Source organism: Stegostoma tigrinum, chromosome 8, assembly GCF_030684315.1.
Source record: "Stegostoma tigrinum isolate sSteTig4 chromosome 8, sSteTig4.hap1, whole genome shotgun sequence".
NCBI lineage: Eukaryota > Metazoa > Chordata > Chondrichthyes > Orectolobiformes > Stegostomatidae > Stegostoma > Stegostoma tigrinum.
This window is the reverse complement of record NC_081361.1, coordinates 76,672,533-76,698,017: the sequence shown is the minus strand read 5'-3', so window position 1 is coordinate 76,698,017 and position 25,485 is coordinate 76,672,533. Positions and strand designations below refer to the sequence as shown.

The 25,485-nt window shown below is 39.2% G+C and overlaps 1 protein-coding gene across 5 annotated transcripts in view; it reads left to right on the top strand.

Moving 5' to 3' along the window:
• The window catches only part of LOC125456234 (CMP-N-acetylneuraminate-beta-1,4-galactoside alpha-2,3-sialyltransferase-like), a 543,155-nt gene that overhangs the window by 460,326 nt on the left and 57,344 nt on the right, over positions 1–25,485 (top strand). For all 5 annotated transcript variants that reach the window (XM_059647998.1, XM_059647996.1, XM_059647999.1 and 2 more), the window contains one exon: positions 18,113–18,259. In XM_059647998.1, the coding sequence (XP_059503981.1) occupies positions 18,113–18,259 (147 nt within the window). The remainder of the gene's footprint in view (positions 1–18,112; positions 18,260–25,485) is intronic.

Genomic DNA, 25,485 nt, shown 5'->3' with positions numbered 1-25,485 from the left:
TCATTATTTTCATGACTTAGTTATTTAAATGTATGATAAATTTACATGAGAATAAAACTAAGTTTTAAGGTTTTCTTCTGCGTCCAACTAGTGCAGGACAATATTTATATAACATGATTAGAGTATTGAGGAATCGCTTGACTAATCACTAACATATGCTAATGGATGAGCCTGCCTTAAAATTGTACATAGACATTTTAAGATGTTCATTAAAACGTCATATGGTGATTCTTCATTTCTCAAATCTTTACATCAGGAGTTTTTTTTAATGTTTGAACTAATATTTTGAGGGCTCAGCAAGAAATGGTATGAAGAGTAAATTCCTGTTAAGTAATTAATAACCAATTGTAATGTTGGTAAGTTGTGTCATGAATTAAAATTTCATTTTCTAATATCCTAATCTTAAGTTTATACATTGCTTCTTTTATTTATAATTGATAGTACTTCAGGTGTCATAAGGTAAATCTCAGCAAAACTCTCTCTTTGGTTTTGTTAGATGCCATTCAACCAGTGAGATGAAATATTTTTAAGCCAAGGCTGTCATGGTGTGGGGTATGCTATTGGTTGTTTTCTACATCATCAGCTATGTGATGAGTGGAGAGGTGGATCTTTCCATGACACAAGAGAAAGGAATGCAAAGGACAAAACCACAGCTACCACTTGCACAAGCTCCTTGGAGCTAATTGAAAAACGGGTTCCTTAATTACTTTTTCAACCACAGCTTGCATTTATATTGCATCTTTGACATGGTGATTGCTCTCAAGCACTTTACAAGAACATCATAATGCAAAGTGTAACACCAAGCCACATCAGGTGGTATTAGGTTAGATGATCAAACACGTTTTCAGAGAATGAGATTAAAGGTTTAAGAAGGTTTTATGGAGGAAAGCATGTCGGAGAGGCAGAGAAGTGTAGGGAAGGAAATCCAGAGACTGGCACATCAACAAATGAAAGCATGGCCACCATTGGTGAAGTAATTGCGCGCACATTACATGCTAAAAGGTTAGAATTAGAGGACTGCTCTGGACGGTTGTGGGTTTAGAGAGTATTACAAGGGGTAGAGAGGATCAAGGACTGGGTAACTTGAAAACAAAGGTCTGAAAAAAATTGACCTAAGACTCATGAATGTTAAAGAGAAAAGAAGAGAATATTGGAGAAAGAGGAAATAGTCTATACCATATAATTTCCATTTATGTTAAAGAAATTGTTCTAAGTAAAGAATATTTACATCATTCACTGTGTTGGATTATGTTGAATTTTACTTAACTCACTTGCAGTTTTTTCCTCAGTGATACGTGAATGATCTGGGATACGAAAACTCGACTACTCACCTTTAGCTGATGTCAGATAAGAGCTTGTACCCACATTTGCTGTGATTTTGCCTATTAAGTCCTTATAATTAAAATTCAAAACTTTTCCTTTCAAACTTCTGCCTGTGTTTATTTGACTTTAGTAGTTTCTCTTCTCCTTTTGATAAAGTTTCTGTGGTATAAAAATAATTAACTTTATTAAAGGCTACAAAAAAAAACTTCCCGTCAGGAAATCACTTGCAGTAAGATTTAAGATTAAATTATAAACCTGGTCTTCAGAATTAGAACACTGGAAGTTTGCAATTTGGTGTTCTTTTGCTGCTTCAAGGAAGGACATGTCACAGTATGCAAGATATGGAAAGATTTAAAATTGATGGTAAGCAGCTTTTGTATTCCCTCTTATCTAACTCCTGTTTTTAACTTTACTGGCATGAAATCAATATGATTTTCAATGTCAGGTCTTTGGCCAATTATCAAGTTAAAGTGCTCACTCTCCTCAGCTTCTGGCTGATAGTGTGTCACAGCACTGATACAAAGAGACTTTTTGAAAAGCTTTTAGATAAGAGCAATTTTTCACAAATTGTGTTGGAATTACAGCTTACAAGAGCAATGTTGAATTGATATCTTCAAAATGATAGCTGGAGGTTCAGAAACAGATTTTCAGCTGGGATCTCTTTGACATTCCTTTGTAGAGTCATAATATTAAAATAGTGTTTGAACAAGGTCCTTTTCCCAAGATAGCTCATGTGTGCTTGATAGTCCTGGAAGCTATCTTTGTTTATCCAATATATTTTAGTGGGATGTGGGCATCTCTGGCAAGGCTAGTATTTATTAGCCGTCCCTAATTATCCTTGAGAAGCTGGTAGTATACTGCCTTCTTGAACTGCTGTAGTCTATTTGGTCTGGGGAAGAGCAAGGAAATTCCAGGATTTTGATCCGATTAAGTGATACAAGTACTTCATTGACAATAAAGTGCTTTGAGGCTTCAATTGATTATGAAGCATGCCTTTTTTAACTCATTCGAGGCACACAAATGTGACAAGGCCGACATTTGGTATCCACTCCTAATTGGCCTCAGCATGATGGTGGTGAACTGTCTTACGAAACTGTTGAAGTCTGTATAGCGTAGATACATCTACAGCGGTATTAGCAAGGTAGTACCAGGATTTTAATGCAGTGATGATGAAGTAAGGATTATATGATTCCAAGTCAGGATAGTGTATGATTTGGAGGAGCTTGAAACTCGATGGAAATGGTGCTTCCACTTTGCTGCTTTCATTACTCTTCCAGCTTGTAGAGGTCACAAGTCTGGAATGATTCTTTCAACAGTAAGCAATCCCACTCTTGTTATCTCTACTATCTGGAAGAGCAAGGGTACTAGATCTGTTAGCACAAATTATTGTAAGTTCCCTCCAAGCTGCACACTATCCTGGAACTGATTCGTCATTCCTTTACTGAACAGCATCAAGCAGGAGGCTAGAGGAAGACAGCAGGCCAGGCAGCATCTGGAGGAAAGGAGCAGTCAACTTTTCAGTTACTACCCTTCTTAGAACCCATCAAGCAGAATTGTGTATCTATACAAAATGGAAGAAGGTGAATCACTCACTCATTCAGAAGTCCTGGAATAGATAAAATAAAAATGTATTGCTGAAGGAGCCTTGAAAAGTTGCCTCAAGACATCTTACAGATGGTATACACAGAGCTGCCACTGTCTGCCAGTCATGGAGAGAATTAAATTTTAAGGTGGTGGAGGGGACGCAGTCAACAAGCTGATTTGTCCTAGACAGCTTTGAGCTTCTTGAGTTTTGTTAGAGCGGCCTGTTGGACCGTACAAGTGGAGTGTTTCCAATCATACTCCTGAAAACGGGCTTTGGAAAGTCAGGAAGTGAGTCACTCACTTCAGAATTCCCAGCCTCAGACCTACTGTGGAGCCATAGTATTTTTGGTTAGTCCGCTAAACTTACTGACTAATGCTAATCTCTAGGGGATTCAGTGATGTTACTGCCAACGAATATTGAGGAGAAATGGTTAAATTCCCACTTATTGAAGATGGGCATTGATCAGCTTTTGATGCCTCAAGTATTATTTCCACCTATCAATGCAAGCCTCAGTGTTGTCCAAACCCTGCTGCACATGAGCACAGAATGCTTCAGTGTATGGACATTGGATCAGGAGTGGGTTATTCAGTCTGTCAAACGTGTTCCACCAAAGAGTTGTGAAAGGTTCTGATTGCTGTGCAATCATCTATAAATATTTGCTGTTCTTATGAAGGTGTAAAGGTTATTTGTAGGAGAGCTTCACCACTAGGTTTGGCCTGAAGCGCTCAAAACTCCAGCAATGATGACCTAGCCCTTCAATAATTGGTTTCTGAGAATAATGACTCTTTTTCTGTGCCAAGTATGACACCAAGTAAATGGATAACTTTCCATTGAATGCCATTCACTAGGGTTTCTTGAATTATCACTTTGTCAAATGTTGCCTTGACATTAAAAGCAGTAGCTGTTACCTCACCTTTTTTTTTCGCATAACTGCAATTTTTAATTCTCAGCATGAGATTCTTTTCTTGTTTTGCATTTATTGATAAGGTGTTAGTAAGTTAGTCTTTTGAACTTTACTCAAAAACGAAAACAGAAATTGCTACACAAACTCAAAAGGTCTGGCAGCATCTGTGGAGAGAAAACTGGGATAATGTTTCATGCTGAGTGACCCTTCTTTCAGAGTTCTAGCAAAGGGTCACTGGACCCAAAATGGTAACTCTGCTTTCACTCCACAGAAGTTGCTGGACTTGCTGAGTTTTTCTAGCAATTTGTACTTCCGTTTCTGATTTACAACATTCACAGTTTTTTTTTAAATTTTGCTGGTTTGTTCCTTTTGCATTCCACACACGTACCTGGCATTTCTACTGGCCTCCTATTTAAGTATGTTCAGCATGAACAAATGTTTACTTTGTTTCTCCTAAGTTTTCACCAAGTTACGTAGGAAGGTCAAGAGAAATCCAGATAAATTACAAGTCGTAATGTTCTACATGATGGTCTCCCTATACATCCTGTAAACCCTGCATATTTAAATTGAAACTCCACCAACTCTTATGCTTACTCGATCTTACCTTATCTCTCATTTTTCTCCTCCTCCTCGTACAATCTCCTGACATTTTAAAGTCTGCACTTGGTGCCATTTGCTAACTATTTAGCCTTCTGTTTTGTTTTTTATTTAATTTGATGTTTTGCACTAAGTCTTAACTTTGGTTTTCCACATTATCACCATCTGAGCTTATTTGTGCAATTGACAGCTGTAACCTGTTGTTCTCAATGATAACTAGTTCAAAACTGCTTTACTGCCACGATGCTACTCGTTATTGAGTCACTGGCAAATTAGTTGACATCAAGCAATCTAATATTATATACAGACTGCAGTGGAAAGGAGAGCCGGGACACATTTCTTGCAAAGTAAATGTTCTGCTTATTTAGCTTTCAGTCCCATTGTTTGCCAGGTCTTAAAATGTGGCCATTTTAGTTCAAAGTTATTGGCTGAATGTCAAGTATATCTCAGGCATAATTCCAGAAACTAGGCATCCATGACAAGCTTCGGCACATTTGAGACTGAACTGAGAAAACTTTTGTCTGTTTCACAGAGGAGTGATCATTGCTTTGATAAGATCAGCTCTTCATCATTGTAAAACCAGCAACTGCCATCTATGTTTATTATCCTGGGCATATGGTCATAGGTTGAAAAAAGTTCTTTCAAACAAATTTAACTTATATATTTAGCTGTGGATACCTGTTAGCTCCTATGTACATGCAGTGCAATGTGTTTCTTCTCACTGAGCCATTCCATACACAAAGTATATGTCGACATTTCAAGATTTATGAGGAGTATTCTGTAGGCCTGCATTAAGTCACTTCGTACAATAATTAGAGAAGAACTGGCGAACCAGCATGTGCAGCTGCAAATAAATCTCCTCAATTTCCTCCCATTCATCTAAATGGAGAAAAATCAAGCAGTTCCTTTTAAAGAAGTGTACTCTGATCTGTCTGATTTTCAAATTTACAGCAGTTAAGAAATATAATGCACCCAGTGTTAGAACATAGAACATTACAGCACAGTACAGGCCCTTCAGCCCTCGATGTTGTGCCCACCTGTCAGACCGATCTCAAGTCCATCTAACCTACACTATTCCATGTATGTCCATGTGCTTATCCAATGACGACTTAAATGTACCTAAAGTTGGCAAATCTACTACTGTTGCAGGCAAAGCGTTCCATTCCCTTACTACTGTCTGAGTAAAGAAACTACTTCTGACATCTGTCCTATATCTTTCACCCCTCAATTTAAAGCTATGCCCGCTCGTGCTTGCCGTCACCATCCTAGGAAAAAGGCTCTCCCTATCCACTCTATCTAACCCTCTGAATATTTTATATGTTTCAATTAAGTCACCTGTCAACCTTCTTCTCTCTAATGAAAACAGCCTCAAGTTCCTCAGCCTTTCCTCGTAAGACCTTCCCTCCATACCAGGCAACATCCTAGTAAATCTCCTCTGCTTCCACATCCTTCTTATAATGTGGTGACCAGAATTGTACACAATAATCCAAGTGCGGCCGCACCAGAGTTTTGTACAGCTTCACCATAACCTCTTGGTTCCGGAACTCGATCCCTCTATTAATAAAAGCTAAAACACTGTATGCCTTCTTAACAGCCCTGTCAACCTGGGTGGCAACTTTCAGGGATCTGTGTACATGGACACCGAGATCTCTCTGCTCATCTACACTACTAAGAATCTTACCATTAGCCCAGTACTTTGCCTTCTGGTTACTCCTACCAAAGTGCATCACCTCACACTTGTCTGCATTAAACTCCATTTGCCACCTCTCAGCCCAGCTGTGCAGCTTATCTATGACTCTCTGCAACCTACAGCATCCTTTGTCGCGATCTACAACTCCACCGACCTTAGTGTCGTCTGCAAATTTACTAACCCATCCTTCTACGCCCTCATCCAGGTCATTTATAAAAATGACAAACAACAGTGGACCCAACACCGACCCTTGCGGTACACCACTAGTAACTGGTCTCCAGGATGAACATTTCCCATCAACTACCACCCTCTACTTCTTTCAGCAAGCCAATTTCCGATCCAAACTGCTATAGCTCCCACAATTCCATTCCTCCGCATTTTATACAATAGGCTATTGTGGGGAACCTTATCGAACGCCTTGCTGAAATCCATATACACCACATCAACCGGTTTACTCTCATCTACCTGTTTGGTCACCTCCTCAAAGAACTGTTCATCAGGCCTTAAGAGAACTAAATCTATCTATGCTGTTTTCATGTTTAAAGACTTGTTATGGGATGTAGGCACTACAAAGGGTTGGCTACCTACTATGGTGTTGGAATCTGAAAAAATGCACGTTTGCTCTGAGTAACCGGTGTAAAAAAAAATTGTATTGTGTAAAGCAGTACACCACACATCTATATGGCACTAAAGGAAAATATCCAAAATGCTAAAATAAAACCAGCGTTTTTGAAATTATTTCTGTGATAGATATTGTATTGCATGATTTGTCTACTTAGCGACAAATAGCTGAGGGAAAGTGCACTCCTACTACTCCTGTGTATTGCTGAGAAAAACATTAATAGTGTTTCTGTAGATATTCTTGTAATGTAATTCTCCAATGCCATTCAAATGCAATTAATGTCAGAGTTTGTAAGCAAATCAATATTTGTGATTGAAAAGGTTATTTTAATCATTTGAATGGAAAGTTCAGATTATCTAAATAATCATTTGGATAGATTCAGGATGTATCCCATCAAAAACTGCAATAGCAACTCTGAGCCTTGGTTCTGAAACACTGCTCCAACTCTTGATAGAATACCTCCAGAACCTTTCAGTGATTATTTTTGTAATTAGGTTTTGATCTTTTCGATTGCAATGAGTATTGGTTTTGTAGACTAGATTGTGATCAGAATAGTAATTTTAGTGTCATAGAGATGTATAGCACCGAAACAGACCCTTTGGCCCAACTCGTCCATGCTGACCAGATAACCTAATTGATCTAATCCCATTTGCCAGCATTTGGCCCAGATGCCGCTAAACCCTGCCTATTCATATACCCACCCAAATGCCTTTGAAATGTTGTAATTGTACTAGCCTCCACCACCTCCTCTGGCAGCTCATTCAATACATGCACCATCCTGTGCATCAAAAAGTTGCCCCTTAGATCCCTTTTAAATCTTTCTCCTCTCACCTTAAACCTTTGCCGTCTAGATTTGGACTCCCTTACCCTGGAAGAAGACCATGGTTATTCATCCTATCCATCCCTTTCATGATTTTATTAACTTCTATAAGATCACCCTACAGCCTGCGGCACTCCAAAGAAGTAGCCCCAACTTGATGAGCTCAAACTTCGAAACCCACTAACATCTTTGTAAATAGTTTCTGAGACTTTTCAAGTTTCACAACATCCTTCCTATTAGCAGGGAGACTAGAAGTGAGGACAGTATTCCAAAAGTGGTCTAACCAATGACCTGTATGGCTGCAACATGACCTCCCAACTCCTATACTCAATGCACTGACGAATAAAGGCAAGCATATCAAACTCCTTCACTACCCTATCTACCTGCAGCCCAACTTTCAAGCAACTATGAACCTGTACCCCAAGGTCTGTATGTTTGGCAACACCCACACGGACCTTATATTCACATCCAAATACTTTTATATAAATGATTAAAAAAAAAGTAGACCCTGAACAAATCGTTGCTGCACACTGCTGGTGACACTCCTCCAGTCTGAAAAGCAACCCTTGACCATCACAGATAATAAAATGTGAGGCTGGATGAACACAGCAGGCCAAGCAGCATCTCAGGAGCACAGACGCTGACGTTTCGGGCCTAGACCCTTCATCAGAGAGGGTCTAGGCCCGAAACGTCAGCTTTTGTGCTCCTGAGATGCTGCTTGGCCTGCTGTGTTCATCCAGCCTCACATTTTATTATCTTGGAATCTCCAGCATCTGCAGTTCCCATTATCCTTGACCATCACCCTCTGTCTCCAACCTTCAACTCAATTTCGTTTCCAAATGGCTAGTTCTCCCTGTGTTCCATGTAATCCAACCTTGCTAAACAGTATACCACATGGAACCTTATCAAGCACCTTACTGAAGTCCATATAGGCCATGTCCATCACTCTGCTCCAGCCTATTTAGCTGCTCCATTTAAGTCAAATCCTCCAATCCTAGCAATATTCCTTGTAAATCATATCTGAACCCTTTCAAGTTTCACAACATCTTTCCTATAGCAGGAAGACCAGAATTAAATGCAGTATTCCAAAAGTGGCCTAACCAATGCCCTGTGCAGCCGTTTATGTTAAGCTGTTATAACTTTCTATAAACGTCTGTACATCTGCAATAAGCAATATTTACATCCATGTATTGTAATTTGTAAATGTATTTTAATCATTAAAAGGACTTACCCCTAACACAATTTAATAACTAAATGCAAGTAAATCAAAATTTTATATTATGGGAAGTGTCTTACTTCTATGAGCATAAAGTAATGCACTTTAAAAGCATATTTTTTAAACCAGAGTTATTGTGTGATATGTAAGATATTTGTGGGGCAATAATCAGCAAACCTATAGGGCCTACCCCTAAATTTTTAATCAGGTGAAAAATAATTCAGAGAAAATTGCGCACAGTGGAAAGTAAGATTGTACCTTGAGTTCTATGTCCAACTCTAGATCATTCAAATAAAGGCAGCTATATAAACTCTGAAGACAGTATGAAAAAGTACCACAAGGCTGATCCCTGAACCTAGATGATTAGTTTATGAGCAAAGACTAAAGAAACAATGAGATTCTCTTCCAAGAATTGTTTGCATTTACTTTAGATAAGTTTGTTCTTGAGTGGATCCATTGAGTATCATGCAAGTTAATTGTTAGGATCAGTGTGAATGCTGGCTCTGAGGCATCTGACCTGTGATTGGTCAAAGCTGGCAGAATATCGCAGATTCTAACTAGTGTTAAGTTTTCAGAGTTTGGCAATATCATTATCAGCTCCAAAGCAATCTTTAATACTGATATCCATAGAGAATGGAACATTCTTACTAAGAAAGGAAACAGTAACACAATTTTTAAGCTTTTTTTGGCATTTTTTTCTGTTAAAATAACATGACCATAATAATTCTTTGTATAGATTTTTTTTAAATGCCAAAACTCCTGTTTCAACTTCTCTGTTGTATCACTTATTATCTACTTAGTTCTGCCAGAAATTTGTGTTTGTAGTAAATTCTATTAGTCTTACAGCAACCCTGGTAGCATGCCTGAGGAGTTGTTTGTTGGCAGCCAGTTTATATGGTATTGTGCGAGAGCTGGTTGTTTTTGTTTTACATGCCTCATTCCTGTTATTCATAAGGCACGTTACATGTTAGAGTGCATTTTTAAAAACTTGTAAAGCATGAAACCCCAGTGGGAAAAATTATGAAAAAAAATCCAATAGATGTTTTAACTAAATTGAGGCTTGATGATGCTGTATATCTGTGCTCCACAGTTTAACTGCACAAATGTTGGAATGTGGTTTCATGTCCACAGACCCCGTGGCCATTTTTCTTGATTGTAGCTCATAGAGTTTCACCAGTTAGTGAGTCATAACATGCCCAATTCTGTACCTTTCAATGTGCCGTTGGTTGAAATGGCCCTTAAAATAGGTCACTCAATTTCATTTGGTACGTGGAATGAGTAAACCAGAAAAAGAGTGAAAATTACTTTGGGAAAGAATTTATGACTTAATTTGTAGTCCCAGTTGAGAGTTGCTTGATTTCTTGATCTGTTAGGAACATTACACCATGACTTGCGTAATCTCACTGTAAAACAGGATTCTCCAAAATTTAGATGAGAATTTCACTTTAAGTCACTAATACTATGGCTGTTTGCCAGTATTTGATCTTCTGATTTAACTGATTACTTTTTACATGTCATGTCACTATTTAGAAAATGAAAAGGCAGCAAGGATTGGATTTGGCCAAATGAGAGCATGTCCCAACAAATTGAGGTCATAAGGTCAGACAGGCAGTTGGTGGGACTCCCACAGTGATTTTCCAAGCTGCATCCAATAATATCTGGTAGGCCTGGAAGCTAGTCATGACAGGTGGTGGGTGAACGGAACAAAAACCAAAATTGCGGGTGAAACTCAGGACGTCTGGCAGCATCTATGGGAAGAAACCATAGTTAACATTTCAAGTCCAGGAACTCTTCATCAGAAGTCATCTTCTGTTGTTGTTTCAGATCTCCAGCATCCATAGTTCTTTGTTTTATTATGATGTGTTTGATGAAAGACACAATTTTAAAAACCAATGTGCAATCTTCATACAGGCTGCAAATCTAGAAGGCATTGAAAGAGCTTGCAAAGTAAAATAACTGTGAGGAACTAAACAGAAACAAGGGAAGGAAGGCTTCACAGTTCAGTGATACCTCCCTGGAAATGCTCCGTTAGGAACTGAGGGATAAAAAGAGATTTTCTGTTTGCAATGGATGAGGGGGGGGTTACCAGCAAACCTCAGGATGAAGGCATAGCTGGACATGCTGAGCAAACTCAAGATGCATTATTCATCACGTTTGTGCAATACTAGAAATATTTCAGTTACCTCATGTACTCTGGCAAGAAGAGTAACATTCATAATGCATAGCATGTCTTAAGTTCAACCTTAACTCATGAAGTGAGCCAGCCAATACATGCATTGGGCATGACTATGGGCAATAGAATAGAATTGTAGAATTTTGCAGTTCGAAAGGAGGCCACCTGACCTATTATGGTTGTACTGGCTCCTGAAAGAACTACCCAGCTAGTCCTATCGTCCAGCGCTATCTCCTTAGCCCTCTCAATTCATCACTTTCAAATATATTACAATCTCTTGTTTGAAACCTCCTATGGAATCCATCTCCACCACACTCTCAGGCAGCACATTCCAAATCCTACCAACTGTCTAAGTAAAGACGTTTCTCTTGATCTCACTCCCAACGTTTTTGCTGACCATCTAATAATCGTGACCCCCTTCGTTCTTGTCATACCAAGCAGTGGAAACAGAATATCCTTCTTTGCCATATCAAAATTATTCATAAGTTTGAACACCTCAATAAGGTCACTTGTTAATCTTCTCTGCTCCAGGGAAATTTCTGTCTGTTCTTTCCTTGTATTTAGCGTCTTTCATTCCTGGTGTCATCCCAGTAAACCCCTTCTGGATTCTTTCCAGGGCTTTAACATCCTTCATTAAATAAGGCCCCCAGAACTGAATGCAGTACTCCAATTCTGGTCTGACTACTGATTTGTAGAGGTGTAGCATTACTTCTTGCTTTTATATTCTATGCCCTTATTTATAAACCGAAAGATCATATAACCCTTCTCAAAAATTATTTCAGCTTTCCTGGCTACCTTCAGAGAATCATGCATATGAATCCCAAGCTCCCTCTGCTCCTGTACTCCTCCAAAATTTACACCATTGAGCCTGTATTATCTCTGTGTTTCTTCTACCAAAATGCAGTACCTCTCATTTCCCTGCATTGAAATCTGTTTGCCAGGTGTCTGCTCATTTGGCCAACTTGTCAGTGGCTCTCTCAAGTTGTTCAGCATCATATTCACAAATCATTATACTCCCTAGCATGGTATTATCTGCAAATTTAGAGATTTTGCCCTTAACACCACATCTCCAGATTGTTTATATAAATCAGAAAAAGCAACACCCTATCCCTGGTGAACACCACTCGTCACCAATCTGCGAAATGCCCATTTATACCGACACAGGACAACTGAGAGGGTGAGGCAGATCTTCAGTGCGTACATTAGAGTCTAGAGCAGATCACCTTGGGCCTGGTATCAAGGAGCACTTAAGGGGGAGGGTGAGCAGCCAGAAGTCATTGTGCGTTTTGCCCGTCAGGAGTGTTGTGTTCAGTTTTGGTTATCTTGCTATAGGAAGGATGTTATTAAACTAGGAAGAGTGCAAAGGAAATTTACAAGGGTGTTGCCAGGACTCAAGCAACTGAGCTATAGGGAGAGTTGGACAAGCAAGGAGTTTTTTCTTCAGAATGTAGGAGACTGAGGGGAGGATCATACAGAAGTATATAAGGTCATCAAAGGCATAGGTAGGGTGAATGCACTCAGTCTTTTTGGGAATCAAGGACTAGAGGGCTTCAGTTTGAGGTAAGAGGGGAAAGAATTCATGGGAACCTGAGGGGCAACATTTTTACACTGAGGGTGGTGTACAAATGGAATGAGCTGCCAGTGGAGGTGGTTGAGCCGTGTACATTGACAGCAGTTAAAAGGCATTTGGATGCATACATGGCTAGGAAAGACTTACAGGGATTTGGGCCAAGTGCAGGGAATTGGGGTTAGCATGAATGGACATTTTGGTCAGCATGGACCTATCTGGCTGAAGGGCCTGTCTCCATGCTATAGGAGTCTATACCTAGCCTCTGTTTCCTACATTTTAGCCAACTTCTGTTTCATGCTGCCAAGGACCCATCAATCCCCAAACATTTCTAATTTGCTATCCAACATGCTATATGTCTCTGTATCAAATGCTCTGTATCAAATCAATATGACCTGTCCTTGACAAAGCAATATTGACTGCCTAGTGTTAACTGATTTTTTTCTCAAAGTGTATATTTACCTGTATTATAGGCTCCATCAGTTTTTTTCAGTATTGATTCTGTCATTTTCTGAGTTATCCTTTGTCCCTTTCTTAAACGGCAGTGTCACATTTGCAATCTTCCAGCCCCACAGTGCTAGTCTTGTGTTCAGAGAGGCCTGGAAAATTTCTGTCAACGGCTCTGCATTTTGCTCATTTAACTGTCTCAAATCTGTAGGATGCATCCCATCAGCATGGTGACTTCTCTACCTAAAGTGCTGCCAGCCTTTTAACACAGCTTCTTTATCCAACCCTAAACTGTTCAGTTGCTTAACACCCATTTTTTCAACTAGTTCATTGTCGCCATTTTCTGATTTGGTAAAGATCAGCAAAATTTATTCATTTAATACTTCTACCAGATCCTTTGCTCCAGTGAGCAGATTACTGTTCTTGTTCCTTGTGGGTTCCACTCTGTCCTTCCCTAATGTTTTGCTATTAATTTGCTCAAAGAACATATTACAATTTGTCTTAGTACAGCCTGCCATCCTTTCTTCATGCTTTCTCTGGGCTTCCTTATTCCAGCCTTGGGTTCTTTCCTGCATTTGAGATACTCGTCCTGAGTTTTATTGTTGTTATTATTACGAATTGCATCATGTGCCATCTTTTTCTTCTTTATTTTCTCATCAACATCCTTAGTCATTCAGTTTACAGCATGGGAGCTCATTGATTAGCGCTGCAGCCTCACAGCAGCGGGGACCTATGGATGACTGTGGAGTTTGTACATTCTTCCTGTGTCTGCGTGAGTTCTCTCCAGGCACTACAGTTTCCTGCCATAGCCCAGAGATGTGCAGATTAGGTGGATGGGCCATGCTAAATTGCCCATAGTGTCTATGGATGTGTAGGTTAGGTGGATTAGCCATGGGAAATGCAGGGCTAAGGAGGTAGGGCCTGTGTGAGATGGTCTTCAGAGCATCAGTGTGGACTCAGTTGACCGAATGGCCTCCTTCCACACTGTGGTGAATCTATGAATCAATCAATCAATCTAGGGTACTACAGTTTTGGAAAATCGTGTATTTATTTTACATGGGTATGTACACAGCTTTTGAAATTCTACCATTTTTCATCAACTGTTTTATCTACTAAAATGCATTTCAAATGTGCTCAAGCTTAATTTTTAGAACCCCAAAATCTGCCCTTTTCCAGTCTGGGGTTTTAATTATTGACTGATCTTTATCCTTTTCCATCTTAATATTGAAACTAATCATTAGACAAGTTTTCACATCAATGTAAAAAGTTCTCTCACAATGGAGACCTGTAGTCAGAGGTAAATAATGCAATAAACGTTCAAGTTGCATAATGTTGGACATGTCAATTGACAAAGACTGACAAGTAAAACAATATTAGACCTGAGTAACATTTCTGTATGTTAATGAAGAAGCGTGCTCATAGTGTTAGGGAATGGAGAAGGACAGGAAGTGATATGTCCTTAAAAATGAAATGTAATCAAGGAAGGAGGATACAATTGAGATATGATGAGTTACAGCAGCCTGCTCAATTGGCATCTCATCCGCCACCTTAAACATTCACTCACTGGCATGCAGTCGCAACAGGGTATATCATCTACAAGATGCATTACACCAACTTGCTAAGGCCCTTTCAACATTGCCTTACAAATTTGATCAAATACCGCCTGGAAGAACAAGAGCAGCAGTTACATAGAAACTTTACCACCTGCAAGTTCCCTTTCATTTCACACTAAACAGAAAGGCTGCCTGGAGCTTATGAAGACTTTTAAGTTGCCACTTTGCATTCACAGCAGATCTTCAACTCCTTTGACAGTGACAGAAACAACCTTTCATTTTTGCACTAGTGGACTGTTAACTGATCTTGAACACTTAATTTGGAGAACTTGAAAAGAAAGGCCTGAAATGAGGCAGCTCATGGAATAAGCTCTGAGAATCATCTAATAATGGGATTGGTGAAATAGTAATGGTGTTTACTGAAAGGACTCCAAGGCTACTTCTAGGGATGTTTAACAGTATCTCAGGAGAAACATTTCAAGAGTCTTCCTGGCAAGCACATTAGTATCCATTAAGATAAGCCTATGGCCAGTTGGTCTTAACTCCTGTTCAACTCACATTCCTCTTCAGAAAAGGTAGTGTGTTTTAAATGTAGTCATCCATCTCCAATGCAACTGTCCCCTAAGGACTTAACCAGATTTTCCAGAGTGCAATTGACTATATAATATACCAGATCCTTGATGGATCATGTTGGAAGACTCTTCCAGATCTATACCAGCAAATGAACCTCATTTTCAAATGTCCAGTGGCCTGTATGATGGTTGTCCTTGTAGTGACATAACAACTTTTGGTGCCTACTCTTTGTCACACAGTAGCCATCCACTAAGATTTAGCCTAAAGAGCTGAGGCATACTAGTTGTCCTGGGATGGCAGACTTCTTGCATTTTCCCAGGAGTTGTGGATACAACAAAGCTTGCAGACTGCTTGCACGCTCAGTGGTTGGAATGCATTCCTGTTAGTAAAAGGACCTGTTAGTCTGCAGGAACCTTTATAACCATATGTCCAATAATTTATCCCCTGCATTGAGAGAATGCAGTGATAGGATTGGAGCCAATCATGCTGTTGGCCCTTGAGCCAAATCCTCATGCAGGTACATGCCTGGATATTCCAAACACCTTATGTGGGCATTCTGACACCTGTCTCTCCCACACTCCTTTTCATTGCAGGAATCAGACTTATTCAGAGGCTCAACCCACTGAGATGCGAAACCTTCATGGATTAAGGCTTTTCAAATGTCTAATACTGTGTGCACTAGCAGTATTGGACCTGAGTGACACAACCCGTTTTTTTGAGGGTTCACTTTCTTTCGTTCCTGCTGATTTTCACGTCCTTTCTAGTGAACCTCTAATCTGATGTCATCACCACTGTTTTACCAGCACCACTTTCTCCAAGCCCATTGCCACTGGGCAAAAGCACAAATTTAGTTCAAATAAATTTTACTTCAGAATGTTTTTTTTTGTATAGAATCATGTGAATCTTGGAATAATTCAGCACAGGATAAGGACATTCATACCATTCAAACTCATTGTGTCCATGCCAGCTCTTTGAAGGCTATGCAAATAGTCTCATTCTTCTTGCCCCTTGGCACATTGCAGAAGATGTGAATCTTCGGTTTCTTTTCAAATATGGAAGCCCCAATAATATGATGTGTGCGCACAAAAGCAGTGAGAAAGTGAAAGCTTCCTGCTGTGATAGTTGAATACATGTCAAACTCTATAATTGATGAACTTAAAGTAACTGAAAGCACATTTCTTTTAAATATCCTGCAACTAATTATTGCCAATAATATTCAAAAGTTCAGACCTTTAAATTAACGTCTTATTTTCTTGTTGAAAAATTTATTATCCTTCTGTATTTAGTTCCCACAGTACCTATTAAACTGAGGTACAGTTAATCTGAGAGCAGGGTAGAAGTATATGTTATGAAACAAGGTTTGATTTATGTATTGGTGACACTAGATATCTTCACACTGTGATATTGACAAAGTACTGACTGTTTACAGGAGTTCCACTTGTCTTCTGTTTTTGGGTATCTTGAACCAAATGGAAATTCTGTATTCGTAAATCAGCTAACCATTTTGATTGCCCTGCACCTTTAGCTAATGCTGTATATTATCTTTGAATAGAAGAACTGGATAACAGATTTCTCCATTGAATTAAGTGATTTAATGGCCATATTTTAACGTCCTTTTCTTTGGTTTCAATGAAGAACTCCCCTTGGAGGATAGCACTTTAATACGTTGCTACAAACTGTCAAAACCTAAGTTGTACACTAGTTCATCCAACTTGTGTGTCAGTCATATAACCAATTGTAGCCAATTCTGCTGCATTGAAGCAATACTAAGGAGTTATTTCATGGAGTAGAGCATTTCTTGAAAATTTTACAGCAGTTTTTGAAGGATTTTGGTATGATGCTAAATCATTCAGGTTTTAACAAAGCTGCACAAAATATTAATCAATAAGGCAGTAGAATTGGAAATGGAACCTGACTCTCAGATTGTTTGTACATTAGCTAAATGGTCATGAACAGATTTTCTACAATAGCCAGTGTCCATTATACTGTAATAAATGCAAGTTTCAACATTATTTTGGGAAGTTAGAATTCTGCTATTGATAATGGTCTGTAAATTTTGAAAATAAAATCAAACTGTTTGAAAAAATTGCATTTGAAAATGATTAGACCTTTTGCCTTAACAAATGTCAAATTTTATTTTCAAGTACTTGCGATAAATATGTACGTTCAATTTAAAAGCATAAGCATCTGTAACCTATTTACTGGTATTGAAGATACTTTGTTGCAACTCAATAAATTGAAACCAAATATATATACTCAAATGAACCGACACAGTTCAAATTTATAAAAGGAATAATGCATTGACAGTTGAAGTTTAGAGTTATAGACGCAGAAAATGATCCCTCGGCCCATCGGGTCCACGCTAGTCAGCTGTGTTAGGATTCTAGAGTATGTGGCAATCTCAGACAAGTAATTTATTTATTTAAGGATCTTTGTATAATGCCTCTACTGATCCCTGTCTTTGTCAGACTAAATAATTCTGGGCTGCCTCACCTCTCTCCTCATAGTTCGGATGCATCAGGAGTTTGGCTTCTGCTTTCAGAATTTTTCCCAATGCCTGGACTTACGATCAGAATTGAACATTGTGCTTCTGGAGTTATAAACAGAGAGGCAGAAAGACAGATGAATTGGGAAAAAAAATGATAGGAGTGAGATAGAGTATGAGGGACTGAGTGATTGAGAGGAAAAGTTAGGATTAAAACCAGAATTCAAATTAAATATGCATTTAGGTTTTCTGTACTTATATTATCCTTATGTTATGCTTTCCTCTCTTAAACGAGGCTGACCGGAACGCACCAACTTACAGTGAACTACTTCTACGGTGTCAGTAAATAAGAGCAATCTGCAGATTAATCTGCATGCTCAATCAAAGAATGTTGCATAAACCAAACTAATGGACAAAATCATGATTATAACTTCGAACAGATGGTGATTTTCTTCACCATCTAGACATTCAACTTTATTTGAAAATAGGATTAAAAATATTGCAATGGAGAGTGAAAAATATATGGAAAGTAATCTTTTTGCTTTCTTTATTTCCAGAGCCCATTGGATGGTTTCTGGAAGTCTGTTGCCACAGTTGTCCCTAAGGAGCCCAAAGAGATCCGGATTCTGAATCCTTATTTCATCCGTGAAGCAGCTTTCACATTTATTGGCCTTCCAGTTAACAACGGGATGATGGGTCGTGGGGTGAGTAAATATATTATGACTATTTCTGAAGTAGATTGGACTGCCTAATTTATCTCTATGGAATCTTGAGAAAAATATATTGTAGTTGAACACAGTGTAATTACAGTTCAAGAACAGAACATAAATGTATAACACTGTGCCAAGAAATGATTTACACTAACATTTCTACATGTTAAGTTTCCACAAAGAGGGTACCATGGGGGAATAAGGCACTTCAGTTGCTCTCATGCACCACCTATTGGTCTCTCAATGTGGCAATAGCAGAGGTTATCGAAACCATTAAAGGAAACTACTAAGCACAGTGACATGCTAAATAAGCAGAACAAGCAAAATCAAGCAACCACTGGTTATTTTGGGCAGAGGGAGAAGGTGACAGAGTTTCCATCATAATGCATGGCACTTCAGTTAAATTTACGTAAGACCAGGCCATAACGGTACATGTAAAAACTGCAAAACCCAAGCAGACAACATACTGTGCACTTAACAAATAGCACAGCTTCATAAAAGTAGAGATGTTAAGTACATTTTTCCATTTTCAGTGATCACAAGAGAGCATTCGTATAATTTACACAGTAGTGATGTTTCTTAACTAGGCAGGTATAAACAATATTATTTTAGACTACAGGAATTGAAATCAACTAATTTATATAATTGCATGATTTGGATGCCTACTGTTCAGATAACTGAAATACTGTTGAAAGAAGGACAACACCAATATATTCTCCCCAAACATGAGAAGGTTTTAGTTGTAGCTTTTGTTACCCAGTAAGAAAGTTTCCAGGTTTTCAGCCTGGTGATTTCTCTACAAGGGTGGGGAGTTTGGGGACCAATAAATAAGAACATTATAAATATGAATAAGACTAGACCATATAGCCCCTTGAGGCCTCACTGTTATTCAAAAATACGATGGCTGATCTTCAACCTCAACTCCACTTGTAAACATGTAATGTTGGAGTCTACATGGTGCTATGATTTCCATGCCCACAGCTAAAAAGTTGGCTGGAGGTCTGCCCAAGGGAAGAATGGCTGCATGACTGTTGATAAATAGTCAGTTTGTCATTAACAGACTAGAGGCAGGATGTGATTTCCTCAGGAATTGGAATTCCGACCTCAGAGAGCTGCTGTGGTCTCTTTATGTCAAGTGTGGGAACAGAGACCCCTACCAGGTTCACAAACAGACCCCAGTGGAGATTGTCACTGGATCTGAATAAGAAGGTAAATGGGATGGATTTATCAGTGTTTGCCAGCCTTAATGTTTGGGAAAGGATGCTGGGTACGTAAGTCTGTGGATGGGGATAGGGAGAAATGTAAATCTTGAACAGGTATGCCTCGATAATAAAATGTGAGGCTAGATGAACACAGCAGGCCAAGCAGCATCTCAGGAGCACAAAAGCTGACGTTTCAGGCCTAGACCCTTCATCAGAGAGGGGGATGGGGAGAGGGAACTGGAATAAATAGGGAGAGAGGGGGAGGTGGACCGAAGATGGAGAGAGTTGCAATGGGAGAGAGATTCCCTGAGGTTGGTCCGGAGGGAGGAGGGTAACTTCTTCAGGTTAGGCATCCCTGGAAGAGGCTTCGCAGTGAGGTTAAAATAGTATCGGAGATAATGGGAACTGCAGATGCTGGAGAATTCCAAGATAATAAAATGTGAGGCTGGATGAACACAGCAGGCCAAGCAGCATCTCAGGAGCACAAAAGCTGACGTTTCGGGCCTAGACCCTTCATCAGAGAGGGAGATGGGGAGAGGGAACTGGAATAAATAGGGAGAGAGGGGGAGGCGGACCGAAGATGGAGAGAGTTGCAATGGGAGAGAGATTCCCTGAGGTTGGTCCGGAGGGAGGAGGGTAACTTCTTCAGGTTAGGATCCTGGCCTCTGATGGGTTCTGTACAGCTCAAGCTGCTGGGCTTCCCATGTAGCCTGTGGCACAACTTGTAATGTGGGTAAATTAGTAGCAGGGGTGGAAAAAAACCATTATGACACTAATAATAGCTGCCTGAAGGACGCAATGAGCCAGAGAGTACCTGGCAATTCCACTGGTTCCTGCAAAATTTCTTACAGATTAGGAGCGGGACAGAAGGCCACATGCTGGATTTTACTAGCCAACTCTGTCACAAGAAGAGATAAAATTCAGGCCTAAATCCGGGGAGGCATTCAAAAAGGAAAAGAATCAGCTTTTGATTCTGCAGAGCAAGATTGATAAGTTTCAAGGATGCAAACTGAAATTACAAATAATATATCAGGCTTTAAAAAAGGCATATGAATGATTGAGCAAGGTCAATCTAATGGATCTTGTACGTTGAAATTATTCTCTATAAAAATTAATCAAAACCTATTCTGGATCATAAAGTTATTACATATGTTGCATCTGTGATTGGGCAGTTTATCATTATGATGGATTTTTTTTTCCCCTTTGCAACCTTTTAATTATATTTTTGAAGTCCGGATATATTCAGCTTATATTCATCATTTCATATTCATCATTTCCATTAGTCAAAGTTAAATTGAAATATAATAGCATTAGAAGCACAAAATGTACCAGCTGGAAAGCAAACCTTTCTGACCATACAGTTTGCAGTGTTTAATTTAGTTATTAATATACAAATGATATATCAAAGTGGTATAAAAAATTAGTGGAACAATGTGAAACTTGAAATAGCGGCTTGATGGAGAGAGCTCCAGACTTTGTGGGCAGAATTTGATCCAGCCCACAAGAGTAGAGTCATAGAATCCCTACAGAGTAGAATCAAACCATTTGGCCCATCAAGTCCACAGTGACCTTCCGAGGAGCATCCCACCCAGACGTACCCTCCTACACCATCCTTGTTTTTCCCACCTGAGACACTACAGGTAATTTAGCATGGACAGTCCACCTAACCTGCACATCTTTGGACTTAGGGGGAAACCAGAGCAGCCAGAGGAAACCCACACAGACACGGGGATAACGTGTAAACTCCAGTAGACAGACGTGCAAGGCTGGAATCAAACCCAGGTCCCTGGCACTGTGAGACAGAAGTCCTAACCACTGAGCCACTGTGCCAGCTTAGTTGCTGGGTTTGTTATAGAATTGAGCAGAAAGGCAGTGGTGGAGTGCCCATCACCTTCCTAATGCATTTGGGGATGGTGATTAAGACTCTTAAATTAACTCTTCCCTCCACTACTGACATTCTCCCAATGCAGGGGTCCCATCTGCATGTTGGGAAGCTACCAGTAAAAGCTGATGGCTTCCTTTTGGTGCAGGGATCCTCTTGATTGGGCACTTCGTGGAGCAAGGAGGACTCCCTGGTAACAGCCACACCTCCCCTCCTTAATGGACCCCTCCTAAATCAACCTCTTTCTGGGGCCTGCCTGATAGACCTCAGCCAGCCCAATACTTCTCACCTGTCTTCCAGGACCTGCTTCAGATTTATGGCTGCTGCTCAGAGCCGTCCCAACATTTGCCACCACTCTGGCTAGTGCTACTGGGTCTGAAGAGCTGCCACCCTTCTGATCATTAAACATAATTTTGTGTGAGTTAAAACATGGGAAATAAACTCTAAAGACTTCAAGCTGGTAGAGGGTAGAAAATTGGAAACCAGAGACTAAGCTGAAATAATCAAGTTTAGTGATAATAAAGACATGGATGAGGGTTCCATCTACAGATAAACTGAGACATGGGTGGATCTTTGGTAAATTTTTGCAATGTGTGCTATCTAAAAGATGCACTGCAGAATTTCACAAAAGCTCCTTAGACAGCACCTTCCAAATCCATGACCAATCCCGTGTAGAACAACAAGAGCAGCAGATACACGAGAGCACTGCCACCAAGTTCACCTCCTAGCAATTCACCATCCAGACTTGGGAATCTATACCCATTCTTTCAGTGTTGCTTGGGCAAAATCCTGGAACTCCCTCCTTTACAGCAGCTCAATAAGGCAGTTCATCACCACCTTCTCAAGGGCAACTAGGGATAGGCAATAAACGATGGCCCGGCCAGTGATGCCCACCTGGTGGGAAAAACAAGGATGGTGTAGGAGGGTACGTCTGGGTGGGATGCTCCTCGGAAGGTCACTGTGGACTTGATGGGCCAGTGAGTGAATAATGGCATCTGGAGATGAAGTTTGTGATCTTGGCGATGGCGCTGATGTCGGAAGCTCTCCTTGAAGTCACATATAACAGCAAGATTGTACACAGTATGATTCAACGTCTAACACTTGACAGAGAGAGGGATGAATTTGCCTGAGGAAGCAGTCAGACAATTTGGAGACAGCAAATGGTTCAAGAGAGGTGGAGAAGAGGTCGAGTTGGATCAACATTCATAATAAGTCAGTACAGAAGCAGATTGAATTGTCCTCTCCCTGAAAATCTCAGTGGTTTTAAAGGTGACCTGTAACATCGCTTCACCTTGGGGTGTGGAATAATGTAGAGAAGCAATTGCTTTAACTGTGTTAAAGCAAAATTTAAAGCAGCCATACAGAATGTTTTGTGTTTTTAGTGTTTTCACTTCAGTTGTTCTGTAAACTTTTTTTAAATGATTAAGAAGATTTTGTAACTCATTCATGCCTTGGACTTAACTCTCTGTTTCATTTCTAATTTAAAAAATCAGTAATTTATTGCTTTTTTTGTTTCAGTGCACCTTCTGTGAACATACTTTGCTGTTTAAAAACACAAAAATTAATTTCTTACACTGAATTGTTGTAATGTGAAAAATTTGAGAATATTTAGATTGTTTTCTGTTGGTAAAGATGGGCAATACAGAATACTCAATTTTACTGATACAATCAGGCCTTTATTTTGGTTTGTTTTGAGGTAGATTTATTTTGATTTAGTGTTGGAGTGATTTAATTTAACTTTAATTTGATTCTCAAATTGGAATTAATTAGATTAGATTGATTTGGTTTTCAGATTTGTTTGTTTGGATTTAAGTTTTAACTGAAATGATTTGAAGTTTTCTTTAGATTCAATTAAATTAGTTTGATTTTCCTTCAGTTGGTTGTGAGTGAAGGTAAATTGTATTCATCGAGCTTGGATAGTCAGATTTATTTCTTCACATCAAACTGAACAAAATGAAAAATTGAGGGTCAAATTTATTAATTGAAGAGTAAATTTCTATATTCCAGCTTTTATTTGACAGCTTTGGATTCCTGCAGACTTTGATATTTAAGTCCAAGACCCAATGCTTTAATTTTCCTTAGCCTAGATCCATATGATGGAGCGCTCAGCTTAGCAATGTGTTTCTGTCTGAGGTTTTTTGCTGCCTTCAGGATTAACAGTGTTGTCAGGATAATGGAAAGCTAAAAGACTGGCAGATGCGAGAAATCAAAGAAAAACATAAATTGTTAGAAAAACTCAGCAGGACTGAGAACATCTGTGGAGCGAAAGCAGAATTAACATTTCAAATCCAGTGACCCTTCTTCAGAACTGTTCTGCAAGATCTGCTGAGTTGTTTCTGCAATTTTTCATTTTGTCAGGATAATTATTAGGAGCACTGATGGCAGTCTGGAAGTATTGATGACTTATCTTCTCTGCTGTAGAAAGCCATGGGGAGTGTAAAAAGAAGTAATATTGGGCGAAAATACTGATGAAAAAGATGTTTTCAGATAATCATATCTCATAAAATTAATTTAATACAATTTATCATGTCCACAACATGAATTTTATCTCAGGAGAGCTGGGTGATGATCCTGACGGTGGCCTGATAAATCTGCTCAGTTATGTTTTCATGGAGTTTCTGCTAGTCTGCGATTTAAAGGCAGAAGAATTTAGCTAGACAAAACTTTAAAGTTATTGTACTTCTGCACAGTACCACAACTCTAGGAATGCAAGACCCCATTAATTATTCCAATGCTAACAATGCAAGAATGAAATTACGTCCTGAAGTTTTTACTGGAAGATGGAAGAGAAATAAAAAACTAAAACTGCATCAGGTTCAGGGGGCAAATCTTAACCTCATCTATGTTTATTTAAACATATGGAATCAATAGAACTACTAAGCTTTTAGTAGGGCAAAGAATATTGGCCTTTTGATTTACAGAGTGCCAAAACATAAATGTCCTCAAGAATATGATTATAAAATTCTTGAAAATAGATTGATTTGATTGATTGCTGACCCAAGAACTTGGGTCTTGCAAGATTTATGTTTTAAAAGCATTGTTCCACTCAAGTCCATTTTCATAAAGTAACATGTAAAACTGTTAATTTGTGTTTTGAACAAAGTGTTTTCAAACTGCTACTAATGATGGCTTACTGGAATTTTCAATCCAGTTTTAAACTGCCTTGAAACGCAGTGCGGTTTCTCCACTCTTCATCACCACATTCCTCCTCTATGTCACCATTTTGTGAACAGAACAATTTTAAAATTCTGTTTTCAACTGAAGTAACGGTGACCAAATGTTTATTTCAACAATCCTTATTCAGGGTTTGAACTTGTGCTAAATCCTAAAAATTGAGATCTTAAAAGGAGTTAATGAGAAGTCATTTCGTCCAATCTGTTTAAGCGTGCGTCTATCATTATAGATACATTCAGCAGTTGTTATGTTTACTGTGGTTAAAATGATTTGAAAGTTAGTTACTTCAAGCACCTTCTCTCTTTCCCTTTAGATGTTTAAGTACATGTGCATGATACACCACTCCTCAGCTAAATACACACAGAGAACCTTTGTTCAGTCCCTAACAGTAGCAATATTGAGCAGCTCCATGGATGACCCCTGCATTACTTTGGGAAGTGATTATTCTTTTTTGTGCATCCTTTCTGATGCTACCACTGAGATTAGAATCCCTTAGCAAAAGGATATGCAAAGGTAGACTTCTATTTCCATCGTCCTGTTGTGTGGCCATTGTATGGCTACATTGGGCAGAAGGCAATTGAAATGTTTTGCAGGCATTTCAGAATTCTGAAAGAACAAATGACACCATTTCTTTCTTCCTTCGCTGAAATTTTCTTCAGAATGATATCATCTATCTAATGCATCACCTTCCACACTGAGCTTCCTTGTCATTAGTCACCATTGGTGAATGAATCAGGAGGAGAGCATTTCAGACAGTCTTTATCTGTAAGCTGATCAGAAGGTTAGGAACGGTCTCACCCATTATAGATCATTTTACACAGTTTATCATTATGCGAAATACCCTGAGGAGGCCACAATTAGGTGTGCAAAGTAGAAAGATCGGAGTTGTTTAAACTAAATTGGTAAGGTATTGACAGAAAAGACAAATAATAATGGATTATTTACTGAATTCTGATGCTCAA